The sequence below is a fragment of the Sinohyriopsis cumingii genome, chromosome 19 (assembly GCF_028554795.1).
Source record: "Sinohyriopsis cumingii isolate HCF-2022 chromosome 19, ASM2855479v2, whole genome shotgun sequence".
Taxonomy (NCBI): domain Eukaryota; kingdom Metazoa; phylum Mollusca; class Bivalvia; order Unionida; family Unionidae; genus Sinohyriopsis; species Sinohyriopsis cumingii.
Window position 1 is genome coordinate 2,233,306 of NC_142979.1, and position 16,645 is coordinate 2,249,950.

Here is a 16,645-nt window from a genome sequence, read left to right on the forward strand (position 1 = left end):
GGAATCGCGATCTAGCTGCCAGAAGAGTCCCTCCACCCTGATATCAGTAGTCTTGGGCACTTATTTATGTTGAAGACCTTAGGTTTTGCGGGAGCACAGCAAAAGGCTCTTGAGGTTGTGTAATTTTGATAAAGAGATGTCGTTTATGAGAATCAAAGTACTTGAGATCATGGCTATAGCTGCATCTTGGGAATGTTTTAATCATTCTTCTTTGGATGATGTCATAAACACTGCCTTCTGGAGATCTCGCACCACCCTCTGTTCCTTCTACTTTAAATTAGTCTTGTACTAGAGCAAAGGCATTTACACTTTAGGTCCAGACATTTAAGATATCTTCCAGTCTGCAGTAGAGCATCCTCCTTAAATGACAAGTTCACTTTACAGCTTATCTTTATGTCATCCTCCTCCCATCAAATTCAGCTATTATTACATAATATGCTCCCTCCCTCCCTGCTCTGATGTCCTTTCAGTCTCAGTCCAAGTCAAAGAATGATGATATTCCAAATGATGGAAGTGGGCAGAGGTATCAGATCATGTTTATTATTTCAGACCAACAATTGGAGAAGGGATTGTTCACCTTGGACTGGATATTAGCACCAGGAAAAAGATGGCAATGCAATAAGAGTGTGTGTGTGTGACAATTTTTCAGTCATATTGCATCATGCCACAGACATAATGTCCCACCCAGTCACATTGTCCTGACACCAGAACGACCAGTCCTGACACTTACCTCTTAATGCAGAGTGCTTAGCGAGGCAGGTGTTAGTACAAGTTTTAAAAGTCTTTGGTATGACTCGGCTGGGATTTTTTTATCCCACGACATTCCACACCTGAGGCGGATGCTGTGACCATTAGACGACTGGATAGGTCAATGTAATAACAACAATTAATTATTAAATGAGAAGTTAATTTTACTTCCCCCTATCAAACTACATATTAACAATATTTTGTGAGTACTGCAAGCCATAGGTTCATAAAATTGTTGGTATGTCATGCTTAAAGATCGGCACCGATTCTGATAAGATCAAACTATATCTGTTTAGTCACGAGTCTGGTCTGCGTCATTAAGTTTGCTGCCTACATTAGTTGCTTTGTACAATATGTATGCCTTTTCTACACCTGAAAGCCCTTGGGGTTTAATATAAAGGCGAAACACTTTAAACAGTAATCTGATTTACATTACAGAAGGTGCTTGAGATACACAAAAATGATGACCCAGTCTTGGCAGTCACAGGTGAACCTGTTCTAGTCTGGTCTCCAGATACAAAGGTAAGGGATTGACATCAACAACATTGGTAAATTTAGGTGGAAAATATTAAAAATAATGCACGTGTCCATATTCCCATGTTACTTGAGGAACAGGTGGAAAAAAGATCCCCTTTCTGGTTTGTGTTGCTTTTTATGTAGTGGTAGTTTATCTTGTGTTGAACTCTTGTCCAGCCTTCAGTCCATCTGAACATCACATCTTGATCAGATTTTGAGTCAAGTCACTGTCCAGTTAAGGTGTTGGTGAATCTGTATGCAGTTAAGAATTTTTTTTCTTTTTCATTGCAGTCTTTGGTCATAATCCCCCCCCCCTTCCCCACCACAAACAGTTGAAGTTTGATTTGATACACTTGTCAACTTGTCTGTCCTTGTGTCACATACTTAAGCTATTTAATGTTTCCTGAATTCTTTGATACAGCTTCTGGAAAATGAACTTTTTTGTATCCTGGCTAGAGATTGTGTCCTTTAAAAAAAATGAAATCTGATGATTAAAATTGTACCAGTTGTCCTTATTTTTATTATAAATTGTGTTCATCCATTCATCCATCACATTGATCTGTTGAATTTTCAGAACTGCTAGAGATATCTTTATGAAACATAACATGTATTTATATCACCAGAACAAGAACATGTGACAAATTAGATTCAGCTTTTGTCGTATTAGGACTTTTCTCCCCATATTTGCTTGACAGTTCCTTTTTGCATTTTGTATCTATCAGGGAGGTGTTCCACAAGTGCTTACTTACTGATAAATCTTGTCAACTCAGACTTTTACTGTGTATTCTTGCATATAAGCTTGTTTGTGTATAAGCTGCCCCCTCCACTGGATAGCTAAAAACATTAAAAAGTGCATGATCTGTGTATAAGCTAACCCACAAGTCAGAAAAGATATCACAAGATGCATGCTGTAAGTTCTAAATCTGTTTCAAATTTTTACAGTAAAGCCTGTTACGAGAGATCACTCCTCTGTGAACAAAAAAGGTCTCTCAAGACAGGTCATCTCTTACAAAAAGACCAGTTCCCAAGGTCCAGTTTCACAGTTATTTAAATGATAATAACTACAATCACTGTACATATATTCTACTCATTGTAAATAGTTCTTGCTAAAATATTGTATGCATTTATCTGAAAACAAAATTATATGACAGTAAAGCTATACCTTTATCAATAAACATGAATCACATTTACATTGGAAGATCACATGTACATGTATTAGCATATGAAATCGTTTATGATTTACTCTTTGTCCTTTATAACACCCTAAATATATACTGACGTTTAAACCACTATTTTGTGAGTGGTCTGCTCTTTTTCACTTATTTCAGTTACATTAATTATTTCTCCAGAATTAAAATTTGTCTCTTCTTAGTCTGAGGTTCTGTCATAGCTATTAAGGTGCTAGGTGTTAACATTATCAGTGCTTAGTTGTAATATCAACTGTAAAGACAGTTTTGAATAGACTTTGGGAAAATATGAAAAATCTATACATGTGCATTGTATAGCCAACAATTAATGAAATAAAAAGAAATAATAATCTCCTCCAGAAACAGAATCATTTATTCAGAGACAGAAGTCAGCTGCTTAATTCACAGAAGATATATTGGGATTAACTATGTCAAGAAGTTGTGTAACCTGGTCACACCAACTTGAATAGACGACAGCATGGTGTGGAATGTAATCACTGTAGCATCAGAGAAAAAAAGCAACAACATCGCAAGGCTTTAACACTATCAATCAAATCCTGGTAACAATTCTCTTGAGGGTTTAATAGACAAAGACCTTATTCACCCCCAGGCAATATGGAAAAACAATGTACAAGACCACTGCCTTAACTTGGGCACTACAATGGCAGTTTGCGACGTGCATTAGCCTGGTTTATGGTCTATAACATCTGTGGCTATATCCTTGACTTGCCAAATTTACAAACTGTTAGCCAGACTCTTTTATTTGTTTTTTTATTTTTATGTTTGTTTCAATCAGAATAATCTTTACTATTTAAGTGATCATTGTTACAAATGATTACATAAAGGTCAGTGGTGTATTACTGTTCTCACAATATGGTTGTTCATAGTAATGGATAGAGTGGTCTGCTGACCTACTTATACATATGGGCAGTAGCTACATAATTGCCAGGAACCAGGCTAAGTGCTGGTACAATCTTTGTTTACTTTAGTCCCGTTATAATTTAAAATATAGAACACTGCACTTGTTACAAGAATTAAATAAAGGTCAGTGGAATTTATCCCATTTTTTAAAAATTTTTTTTGCGGTCATCCATAGCAGTGTTGAAATGCATATATTGCCAAGACATTGTGGTTTGCAGGTCACGTTCAGCAGGTAGTCACTCGTGACAGTGCATTTATATAATAAAATCGATTGGTGTATTATGATGGTAGTCATAAGTGAGAGGTGGTCGCTCATAGCAGGTTGCTCATAACAGGTTTTACTGTATTAGCAAAAATTACATGTATCCTCACTCAGGGTTGGCATGTATGAATATAATTGAAAATGTTGCAGGTTAATATAATCTGTTTGAAAAGTCAATAAATTTATTTAATTGTCTGTTATTGTTTCCGCCTAATTCAGATTTATGTATAATTGGATCAGATGATGACAAGAATTTTGCATTTTTGGGTTGCTATAACAGTACTTCTCCCTTTTGCTGTTGAAATATTATTTGTTTATAGAAAATTTTATTAGTGCACCTGTAATTACATTTTTATTTCGCCTTGAAATTGTAAATACCTAACTAATTAAGGTGTGATTGCAGTATGACAAAAATGAACAACAATTGGGTTTGGTTCAATGCTTATATTTAGGTTAGGGTACATAATGGTGCCACATGTACATTGAAGGTTTGCTCTTGCACTGAATGAAGTACATCTCTTGGATTTGAATCATAGGTACCACTACACCAAACTTTAATATCTCCAAAATACAATAATGAAGTTTCAGAATAAATGCTTTGAAAATTATTGTAATATCATAAAAACTGAGTTGTAGATTGCTTTAATGTAAGTGATAATACGCTGCTACAGTAATCATACTTTTATCGTTAAATATCATCTATTTGCCTTTGAAGTAAAGCTATTGGTGGTTGTTGTTGTAGGGTTTAGCGCCATTTTTCAGCACACAATGGGCTATACATGCGGCCAGTATTATTGGTGGAGGAAGAACCCGGGAAAACCCCGGAAAGAACCACCGACCCTCAAGAAGCTACTGGCAAGCTTTCTCACATATCCACATTGGCCGAATCCGAGACTCGAACCTACGCAGACAGAGGTGAGATGGCAGTGATCCGTAACGGAGAGCGCTTTAGACCACTCGGCCACTCAGGGCCCCTAAAGCTATTGGTGAAGAATAAAGTTCATCTTTGAAATTGGATATTAGTTATATCCCTTATCATTAGGGTCAGAGGTCAATCATTATTCAGAATGGTCTGTAAAGTCAGGTGAAGTTTCAGCTGGGGTTACAGTGAATTTGGTTTCTTTTGATTTCATGTTCATCACAGGCTTCTTACCTTAGCCACGTCTTTTGAGCTTGTTTTTACATCATGAACCAGCTTACATGGGGTTATTTTTTAAGTTGGTGATGATTTCTTTTATAGCATGGATTAAAGTGAGTGAGATACAGTAATCAAGTGCAGAATATAAATTTGGGAGAAAACATATACCCATGATTATGATTGTATTGTACAGTGCATATGAAACAATATTGATAATGTAATAATAATAATAATAACAGCAATTATAATAAAGAGTGTTCATGCATTGTATTTGTTTAAAAGCCATTTATAAAAGGTAAACTTATGTGCAGTGGTCACCTGTGGAAAGGACAGTTTTGTCTTTTCACATGAATGGCCACTAGTGACTGGTTTGACTATTTTCAGAGGCATGTAGTTCAAAGAAAAAACATCTGAAAAAAATTCCAGTGGGTGGAAAAATTTCTTTTTTCCAAAGATATGGCTTATTTTATTTAAAGCTAGAATAGCTTGGTGCTTTAGTTGGTGGAATTAATGTTTAATGCATCTCATTGGAAAATTTAATAATGTTAATTAAATCAACTGTAATAGTGCTTTATCTTCTGTCTGTTTTATTAATGTTAATTCTTTCTTCATCAATTAATTTAATTCATTTTTTAATAAACATGTTTTTCCTTTCAAAATGTGTATTTTTGAAGTTAATATACATTGTAAATTTGATACACATAAAGTACACAATATGTATTGTGTGTATATATAGGCTGAATTCGAATTTATTGTTGTTTGTATTTTATGCCTCACCACAACAGTGTTTTGCATTTAGGTCATTTCAGTCAATGGTTTGAAATCTGTGTTCTATTTATAATTTTTTTAAAATAAAAATGTATTGAAATAAAATGTCCATCTTGAAATATAATTTTGTTCATCATCAAATTTTATTCCAGAAATTTCTCAAAATGAAACAGAAGGACAAACTTTCCATGGGGACTGGTATGAAAATCAAGAATGCCAAGGGAGATAAAGCAGGTGCTTCCAGTATTCGACGGAGACGTACCCGTTGTAAGAAGTGTGAACCATGCACAAGGACAGATTGTGGGGAATGTAACTACTGCAAAGACATGAAGAAGTATGGAGGGCCAGGTAGAATGAAGCAGTCATGTATTAGCCGACAGTGTCTTGCAGTGAGTACTCCTCCAGCTCTTTTGCCTCAATCTTGACAAGTTTTGTATTTGATGCAGGCCACAAAATGCTCTGTGAACAATATGTCATTTTCAAGATTTCAGAATACTAGATATAAAACTGAATACTTAGAGATAATATGGCCAGTGGTTGTCATGATTTGGGAGACGAATTCATTTCAGTGTATTATATCATTTAAAATGTTAATTTATTGTCGTAAAATACAAAGTAAAAGAATTAAAAATAACTTTCAGTATGGTGAATAAATTCCTAAAATCCTAAAAGTTCTATTAGCTCCAGTAGTTCCAAGTAATCCAAATGCATGCCAAAGGTATTCCAAGTGATGACTGTATTGTACTTTGTATCAACAATGCAAAAGAATAATAATGACCTGGCTAGAACTAATTCTAAACTGGAGAAATTAGAGCTAATCCATTAACATGATTTTGTTTTTGTGATGATAATCTTACAGACCAATCTAGGGTGAGCTTGTGCTTCACTGAACAAGAGAGACAGAATCCTGGCTATTTTGGTGGCTGTTCAAGCTAAGATGTTGTAGGCTTGCCTTTACCTATCCCTTATGGGGACCTTGAACTCGACATCATACCTGGTTCCTTGTTAAGACTTTACTTGCATCCTTTCCAGTTTCACTTTTTTGGCAAACTGGAGACTGCACAGGATTCCCTGCATGCCCAGTTTTCACTCTGACCAGGTTTTCATCTTCATTCAAGGTGGTAGGCCAGTTGGGACTACTTTCTGTCCAGATTTCCAAAGTATGCCACCAAACCGCACTCCTTAACTCTTACACTGATGAGTCAATTTTGGGTTCAGATGCTCACGTAAAGCTCAGAGGGATTGTTCCTGAAGGATCATGGTCCTGGGAAATAGCTACCCTTCACATAAACAATCTGTAATGGAGAGCAGTAGTCTTAGCTGTACAGGGGTGTGTGGACCAAGTACGGACTCTTTATATAACAACATATTGGTAATAGCATACCTTGGATGAAAGGAGGTGCACATGCGCCATTTTTTTGTATGGAGGTTTCAATCCACCTTTGTTGGGCAGTCTCAGAGGGGATTTCCTCTGTGCTTACCGTATTGTGGCAAGAAAAATATTCAGACCAACAGTATGACCAGGAGAAGCAAGGTAGTCCAGTGGAATGGTCTCTGCACAAGTAAGTCCCCGTTCAGAGTGGTGGAGACCCTTAGTGGGCTTGTTCATGACAAGAGTGAACAACAAGCTCACCTTTTATGTTTCCTCTGTACCAGATTAGAGGCTTGGGCAGTGTACATCTTCAGACTAGGGTGGGATCATCTGTTCATTTATACCTTCTGACCCTTCAGAATGATTTCACAAGCGCTCCACAAAGGACTTTCCCTGCTCAGCTCTTTTTGATAGCCTTTCTGTGGCCCTAATAATCAGGGTTTAAAGGTCTGCTTGACCTGTTGGTAGATCTGTCCAGGACATTACCTCAGTTGAAGGACCTTTTGTCTCAGCCGGGGTGGTGTGTATGTCTCATCATCACAGCAACCCACAAGTTCTTATCGCATCTCACTTGGCTTATGTCGAGCAGACAGTATGACAGCATGAGGTTTTGAGCAAAGTTACCAGCTGCATCATCCAGGTTGAGAGATGTCCACATCCAAAGTCAGTGATGCAGAGTGGAGAATGTTTTGTGATTGGTTGATGCATATTGATCCTGGCTGTCCCTCACAAAGTGCAGCTTTGGTCTTTCTTCTCTTCCTGTTCTCAGAGAGAGAATGCGCTGTCTCTACTGTTAAGGGCTATAGGACAGCCCTGTCTAACACCCTTAAGTTCTCAGAGGATCACTCAGATCTGCATCTATCTGATCTTGTCAAGTAATTCAGTGGTAGAGACTTGTACGCCACTTGTTGATGCAAATGAATTGGATTCAGATTCTGATGGAAAATTCTCACCTCTGCGTGTGTTCAAGTCCAAGGCTCGGCTAGCGTGGGTACATGGGAAAGCCTGCCAGTAGCTTCTTGTGGGTCGGTGGTTCTTCCCTGGGTTTTCCAGGGTTCTTCCTCCACCAGTTATACTGGTCGCCATGTATAGCCTATCTTGTGCTGAAAAATGGCGTTAAACCCTAGAACAACAACAACAACCGATGGAAAATGTTGCAATACCAATAATATTGAATTAATATATTTCAATAATTTGTCAATTAACTCAAAAGGAAGAGTTGTTTATCTTACAGTTTACTGCAAAGATTGTTACTTTTATATAAAATCCAACAGCAGTTTTAGTTTCCTTAGCAAGATCACTGTCTGCTGATCACTGGTGACATTCTTTGTGATTATTAAGCTTCGCACTTAACAGGTTGTCAACAATTTTCTGGTCCAAATTTCCACTTGAATAAAATTGTATTTTGTAAAGAATATAGAATATCTTCTCTGTATCAGCATTAGAATGTTGTAATGACCGGACACTATGCTTTGCAGACTGCTAAGACATTCTAACTTCAGTTTTCCTGTTGCTGGGTCTGTAAAGTTACTGCCTGCTCTCCAATACTTTACCCTGAGAAGGAAATTCCTGTTTTGGACTTAAGTTGTATTCTTGAGCCTCAACCTTGAGGGCTTCATGGCACAGTTACAAAATCATTTTGGCACATTTTGCCACAGTAAATGAAAAAAGTAAAGAGTGACTCAGATTTGAAATAGACAATGCAGTTATGCTCTTTTGAATAATTTATCACAACTTTAAAATTGTAATAAAGTTTTAATTGATGTGTTTTAGCTATGGCTTGAACTTAATTTATGTGCATGAAAATGTCATAGTTAATGAAATACAGAAGTTGTATCCTTTTGAAACACAATGCAAACTCAGGACTACTTGCCTGCACACACTTAAACTCTGATATCTAAGTATTGTTGAACTTCTTGTAATATTTCTTAGCCAGTGGTTTCTTAGCATTTGGAGAAAGGACATATTTCGTCATTTGCTATGAATTGAACAAAATATGTAAGAGCTGACCTTAAATACTAATAAAACATCTTGAAAAATACAGTAACAATTAAATAAGACAAAAAAATCAAAATGCTTAAACGAGTTTATCTGCTGAAATCAAATTTCATGTTTTGTCTCTAGCCAAAGGTCAGTTGATTTTCATCAAAGGCTAAGAAATCATGGACCACCTTTTATCCCATTATTACTTATGACACCTCAAAAAAACATCCTGCATTTGGCCCAATACTCTTCAAATTCAAGCAATAAGGTAATCAATTAACAGCCTGCTGTATTCACATGTCAGCTAATCTTCAATAATTTTAATCATATGCTCTACCATCCATCATCACACTGGTTGTTGTATTGATCAAACATTTCCTGGTTCAGTCTGGTTTCTCTAATTTGTTGATAGAACATGTAAAAATACTGTATTTGTGTTTTATTAAAATAAATTTTCTTCCAGTTTTGAAAAGTTTTAGATTTCAGCTTTAAAACGGTATGTGCAGTAGACCACTTTTAAAATATTTTAGCCTACTGCTGGTAGAATCACATGTATGCTAATGCCTAGATGGAATCTCACTTGTGTTTTGTAGGCTTAATCAAATCCTCTTTATGAAGCAGTGGGTGAAGCTTCTTTCTAGGATTTACCCTTAAATTATCTTGCTGCTTTTTTCTCTCCCTTGTTGACTTTGTTCCTGGTTTTAAAAAAAAAAGCTTCCTTTAGTAGTTCTGTTTCCTGTTGTCATCTCTAGTCTCAGTTGTATCTTTGCTGGGGATGATCAAGATAGACTCCTGCCCAGTTTGAGCATTGTTTCTTTTTTGACTGCTTCACAAGGGAGAGAAAGGGTAAGAAGTTTCATTTTCCTAACCTCTTAAGGGGTCTGCTGATATTTCAGTATCCACCATTTCCAAGTGGATTGTTGTTAACTATCCAGAGAGCTTATCAGTCCCTCACTGGGTTGGACCTGACTTTGTACAAATTAAAATCAAATGAAGTCAGGGTTATTTGTACTTCATGGATCTCTACCTCATTCATATCTGGAGGATGTTGTGAGAGCCATGTTTTGGCAGTTGCATACTCCTTTCTTCTTTTACCTTCTATCTTTTGCATATCAGAGTGAAGACATAATAGTTATGCCACAAAAAGTGACCCAATCTGTTGCCATCTTACAGTGTTGGACAGTTCTACCGTAAGGGTGAGTATATCATTGTATACCAATTCTTAAGGGCTTCAGTCTTACTCTGAACTGGCATGTTTCAGTGTCAGTAGTGAGAGGTAATGCATTAGTGCTGTTACAATGTAGTGGGTTAGAGTAAAACTAATTTTAATGATGTGATTTTCCTGTCACTATTATAAAATTCTCCTCTCTCACGTACCACAAGTAGTCTGCTTCCAAGTAAGAGAGGATGAAAACAGCACATGGGCCTGTGATGTTGAAGGTAGACTGTGTCTGTGTTCTTTCTGTTCTTGACATTTTGGAACTTTCAGTCTTATGGGGGGGGATGGAATTCTCCAGTTTAAATAGAGTAGTTCTGTTCTGGGAAAGTTAAGCAAAGCAATATTGACAGATAATTATTATATCTAGATTAGTTTTACAGCCCTCTCCCTACATTTTGGCACATACAGTTGTTTGAAGTCATCCACATACTTCATTCTTTTGCAGCCGGTAATCCCCAGTGCTGCTGTCTGTATGATCTGTGGTGAGGACCAAAGGGTTAAAGATGAGCTTGGGGAGAGTGTGACCACACTGATGGAGTGTGGCATTTGCTGGGAGATTGTGCACCTGAACTGTCTACGCCAAAAATATGAGAATTTGGATAATGAAGGAGTTATCAATGAAGACTTACCAAACAGCTGGGAGTGTCCAAGATGTTGTTATGATGGGAAACAGGGACAGTTAAAGGTAGTGGAATTATAGTTCTTAGCTTTACATTGATAATTTGCATGAGAAAGTCTTACCTATTGTTTGCTGCAATCAAAGATATGGAAACTTCGATGTTTGATGAAACCAGTATTTGCCAAGTTATGTCAGCAGCTCTTGTTATGCTCTTCTTAAGTGTTTGAGTTTTATTCATGTGACCAGACCTGGATTTAATCAAAAGAACTTCAATCAGGACCTCAGCTTAAGTCTGCGAGCCTAACAAATCTCTATGTGTTCAAAACAAAATCATATAACTATTATCACAAAGGGTGGTATTTGTCATAATAATTGAATTGCATATGCCCTCCGATTTATTTTGTTAATGCACTTTAGCTACACTTTGTGTTTTTATGCATGTGTACTCAGTGTTATTTAAGCTTGCTTTACAAATTTTTGGGCTATTTTTGTTTTGTTTCTTTTCTTCTGATTTACAATAGCTCATCATGAAGATCTCACTGGATAATATTATATTGTACTGAGTTACCTCATCAAATATTATTATTATTATTATTATTATAGGCTGAAATTTATGTTTGATTTGAAAGTGACCAATCAGATTTCTTCAGTCTAGACTTAACCTTAAGACCTGTTTTGGTGAAATTGGGATTTTGTCTCATAGGCTGATCTATATCATATAACAATAGTTACAATGCACTGGGCATCAGTCAGTAATCCTTCTCCTGTCGTGTAATTACATTCATTGGGCATCAGTCAGTAATCCTTCTGTCGTGTAATTACATTCATTGGGCATCAGTCTCCTATTGTGTAATTACATTCATTGGGCAGCAATCAGTAATCCTTCTATCATGTAATTACATTCACTGGAGATCAATCAGTAATCCTTCTATCATGTAATTATATTCACTGGGCATTAATCAGTAATCCTTTTATCATGTAATTACATTCACTGGAGATCAATCAGAAATCCTTCTGTCATGTAATTATATTCACTGGGCATCAATCAGTAATCCTTCTATCATGTAATTATATTCACTGGGCATCAGTCAGTAATCCTTCTCCTATCGTGTTGTGTAATTACATTCATTGGGCAGCAATCAGTAATCCTTCTTTCATGTAATTACATTCACAGGACATCAGTAAGTAATCCTGATATCATGTAATATTAACTGGGCATCAATCAGTAATCCTTCTATCTGCTGTAGGTAATTAGATTCGGTGATGCTTTATATTACCAACTGACACATTGGAAACGTAATCGACTAAGTGAGTGAGGATTTTAATCTGGTTGGGAAACAATTACTGTTCAATTTAACCTTTCCCTTGGAATATGGATTAGGGCTTTTTCGGCAAAAAAATTAGTTATTACAGTGCATAATTTTTTTAACATTCAGCATTCAAAGACATTGCACTTATGTGCAAATAAAGCTTTTAGTGATAAGACAGCTATTCACTTCATAAGGTACACAAATTCAGCAAAATAGATGTGCACAATTCTGAGACATAAAACAAACTTGCTTTTTTAACATTGATTTCTATAGGACTGATCCATTTAAACATAGGGAAGGCATTTTTTACAAAATATATGTCAGAGTACTTGGATTACACATTTCAAATGAAAATGATTCAAAATTCCAAATTGCATATGTAAGTGACCAATCTGCCTTAAAATTGCCTGACCTGCCCACTCCGAAGTCCGTTTACTGGAACATCCTTTGCAATGGAATCAGCTGTTTAGCATGTTTCCTATCATGATGGAATTATACCATACATGTACCTTCTGATAATAAAAAGTGGGCTAGGGTGTGTGTGTGTGATTTGGATTTTTAATGTAGCTTTAACAATTTTTTACTCAATCGCTACGATGTCTGCAGTGTGGCAGTTTATAGTAATGTCTAGTACCGGGGCATCATGCTGCAGACATGTAGCATGATGTCCCACCCAGTCACATTATCCTGACACCAGGCTGACATTAACCTCTTAATGCTGAGTGCCAAGCGAGACAGCTGTTTGTACCATTTTTATGAGTCATTGATATAACTCGGCGGGGGATCAAACTTATGACCTCCCACACCTGAGGCTGATGCTCCAACCACTAGGCCACTGGAGCAGGCTAGGGTACTGCCATTATATTTTCAAGAGGAAGCATGATATTTGTTTTGTACCCAAACACTTTATTCACAAGTATGGTCATACTTCAATATTATCATCATTTCTGTAAAAGCTGTTGCTGTCTTGCCATTGATGACATTTGCACTTCAGTATTTTTTGTTGGATGATTTTTGTGTCACATAATCCTATCCCCTAATAATGAAATGCTTGTCCCTAACATGTTTTTGTTCATTGTGTAACACTGGTTGTTCATGAACCTGTCATGAATGTGTGGTCTTGATTAATCTGGTGCTGCATCATAATAACATTAATGCACTGCACAACATCATACAAGAAAAATGTTTCAGAAAAATGTGATGTTCTTGAAAATGCACAAGTTTGGTTTTACAGATTCTGCATTTATGATTATAGTTGTAAAAAATATCATTTTATGATGGTTCTTTGGGGAAAAAAATGAGATTTGTAATTTGAGCAGTTGATATCTTTTAATTTATTCATGATGGATTGTATTGTTTTTTTTTTATACCTTTGTTAAGAGTTATTAATCTGTTTTCCAATCTATTCTGCAAAGGCCTCCAAGACAGCTTATTCAGTATCAAGGTTGTACTTCCTGGTGTATAGTCATAATTGGATGTAGCCATTTGGCTGCTTGATTTGGGATTTTTTTATTTCTGCAAGTAAAACTTTGGAGCGGTGGTCCCAAACCGTACAAGCGTATTCCCAAAAATGTTTAACTGAGTCCCCCTATTGAAAGATAGTTCTTAAACATTTTGGTTGCAAGATGATAAGTTAGCTACTAATAGGCATAAAGTATGATTTGCATATTTCTTGTGTATGCCTGTATTTTTTTATTTTTAACATAGCTTTAACAGTTGTTGTCATATCACTACAGTATCTGCATTGTGGCAGTTTATAGTGATGTCTAGCACTGGGGCATCATGCCACATACATGTTGCATCATGTCCCACCCATTTACATTATCCTGATACCAGGTTGACCAGTCCTAACACTAACCTTAATGCTGAGTGCCAAGCGAGGCAGCTGCTAGTACCATTTGTATAAGTTTTGGTATGACTTGATTAGGATTCAAACCTGTGACATCCCACATCTGAGGCAGATGCTCTAACCACTTAGTTCATTGGAGCGGTTTAATATTTATTGGGTTTGATGGTTCAGTTTCAGATCACTGTTAATTGTGATACCTATATATTTTATTTGCATGAGAATTTCTAAAGTTGCTTCCAAGGAAAATGACCTATTAATTTCATTTTTTTTAATTATCCTTTGCATTTTATTTCATTTTTAGCTCTACAGGTCTAGTCATAGACCAGAAGAGTCATGGCATGATCTGTTGTCCATTTTGCTGTCAAATGTTGTCCATCGTTCATTTTCCATTTGTTAGCACAAATTTGTTTGTTCTATGCCCCGTAAACTACTTGGAGGATTGTTATAAAAATTTACTCATACATTCATCCCTTGGTCCAGATGATCCTTGAAAATGGTGTTACATGCACATCCACTATGGCCAACCTGGCAGCCATCTTGAAAATTTTATCACTACTCCTCCTGAATGGATGGTCATACCGACACGGAGTTTTCGCTAAAAGACTTCTTATGATGTGTAGTTGCCCCAAAATTAAAATGGTTCTGATCTGATTTCCAGAGAGCCATCTTGAAAATCTTATTGTTACTACTCCCAAATGAATGGTCATGTCATCATGGGGTTTTCACTAAAGGACTTATTATGATGAAGCTGGTCTTCAGTGAAAATGGTGCCAATTGGATTTTCAGAGAGTCATCTTGAAAATCTTGTTATTGTTAGTACTCCCAAATGACTGGTCATATTAACATAAAGTTTTCACTAAGGGACTTTTTATTATGTCAGGTTGGTCCTAAATGAAAATGGTGATGATTTAGATGTCTGTTATGGCCACCATCGCATCCATTTTGAAAATATTTTTTATCACTGTTCCTCTTGATTGGATGTTTGTCATATCAACATTGAGTTTCACTAAAAGACTTATGATCTCTGCTTGGTCCTAAATAAAAGTGGTGCCAATCTGACATTTAAGATGGCCACCACCAGCCATCTAGAAAATCTATATTGCTCCTCTTGTATGGTAAGTCATATTCACATCAGGTTTTCACCTTTTGATGTCTACTTTGTTCTCAAAGAAAATAGTACAGATGTAGGGTCTAATGTGGCTGCCACAGCAATATCTTGAAAATCTGTTTGTCCTGAAGTTTCAACTGGCCATATCATCACAAAGAGACTAATTATAATGTTTAGTTGATCTTAAGATGTTGCAGGACGTCCACTATGTGGCCATATTGAAAAGCTTGATTTAGCTACTCCTCTTAAAGGCAAAGTCATTTTGACACCAAGTTTTCATCAGAAGAGTTCTAAAAAAAATATTGTTACCTCTATTCTCATATGGATGGCTCTATCAGTATGTGGTTTTTACCAATAGACTTCTTATGATACCTAGTTGGTCCTAGATGAAAAAGGCTGTCATGAAAATCTTTTCATTACTCCCCCGAAATGGATAATCATTATAACATAGGGTTTTGACAAAACAATTCTAATAATGTCTACATTTTCTTAAATGAAAGTGGTGCCAATCTGACATCCAGTGCCCACCATAGTGTTGATTTAAAAATCTTGTTATTGATAAAGAATATCAAAGATGGTTTCAGCTATCATCAGTTAAAAGGGAGAAATGATTTTGTAATAAATTCATGGAAAATCTTTTCACCCAGTATGGAATCACTCCCTTCAATGGACTCTTGTTTTTGTTGGAATCTCATATCCCGTTTTGGTGCCCATGAAGACTTCAGTTATGAACAGTAAAAGAAACAATTTGGCTGTTCATGTAGTTTCTGCTCTACTGGTCATAGACCAGGAGAGCTTATGGGATGACAGCCTGTTGTCCGTCATCTGTACATCTGTTAGCACAAATTTGTTATCACTACTCTACCTAAACTAATTGGAGGAATATGTTGAAACTTTACATAAACATTCATCCCTTGTTCTAGTTGGTCATAAATGAATAAAAGTGCTGCTCAAACTTCCAATATGGCCACCACAGTGGCCATTGTCAAAATCTTGTTATTGATAATCCTCCTGAATGGATGGTCATATCAGTATAGGGATTTATGAACAGACTTCTTATGAAGTCTAGTTGGTCCTATATGAAAATGTTGATGATTTGGTGTCCAGTATAGTTATTGTGGCAGACATCTTGAAAATTTTGTCATAGCTACTCCCTCTGATTTTGTAAAATGATATTGTCATTGGGTTTTCACTAGAAAACTTTACTGTGATGCCTAGTTGGTCCTAATTGAAAATGCTGCCGAATGCACATCTAGTATAGACACAGCAGTGAGCATCTTGTAAACCATGTTAATTACTCCACTTGAATGGATGGTCATATCTAATGTGGTTTTCTCTAAAAGGTTTGTTATGCCCTCTAGCTTGTCTTACATAAAAATGTGTCAATCTAATGTCCAATATGGTCAACACAGCAGCCATCTTGAAAATATTGTTATGACTACTTCACTGGAATGGATGGTCATATCAGCATGGGAATTTTTGCACACAAAAAATCTTTTGATTTCTAGTATTGAATGTGGTGCATATCCAGTATGCCCATTGCAGTGATCATTTTGAAAATCTTGTTATTGCAACACCTACTGAATGGATGCAGTGTTTCCCTTTACCCTCATTTGCGCTTCAGGGACCCCCAAATTTTTAATTTA

The 16,645-nt window shown here is 36.4% G+C and overlaps 1 protein-coding gene across 1 annotated transcript in view; it reads left to right on the plus strand.

Moving 5' to 3' along the window:
* The window catches only part of LOC149775055 (lysine-specific demethylase 2B-like), a 123,589-nt gene that overhangs the window by 47,815 nt on the left and 59,129 nt on the right, over positions 1 to 16,645 (plus strand). The window contains exons 12-14 of the mRNA XM_089944332.1: positions 1,186 to 1,269; positions 5,692 to 5,928; positions 10,559 to 10,798. Of these exons, the coding sequence (XP_089800458.1) occupies positions 1,186 to 1,269; positions 5,692 to 5,928; positions 10,559 to 10,798 (561 nt within the window). The remainder of the gene's footprint in view (positions 1 to 1,185; positions 1,270 to 5,691; positions 5,929 to 10,558; positions 10,799 to 16,645) is intronic.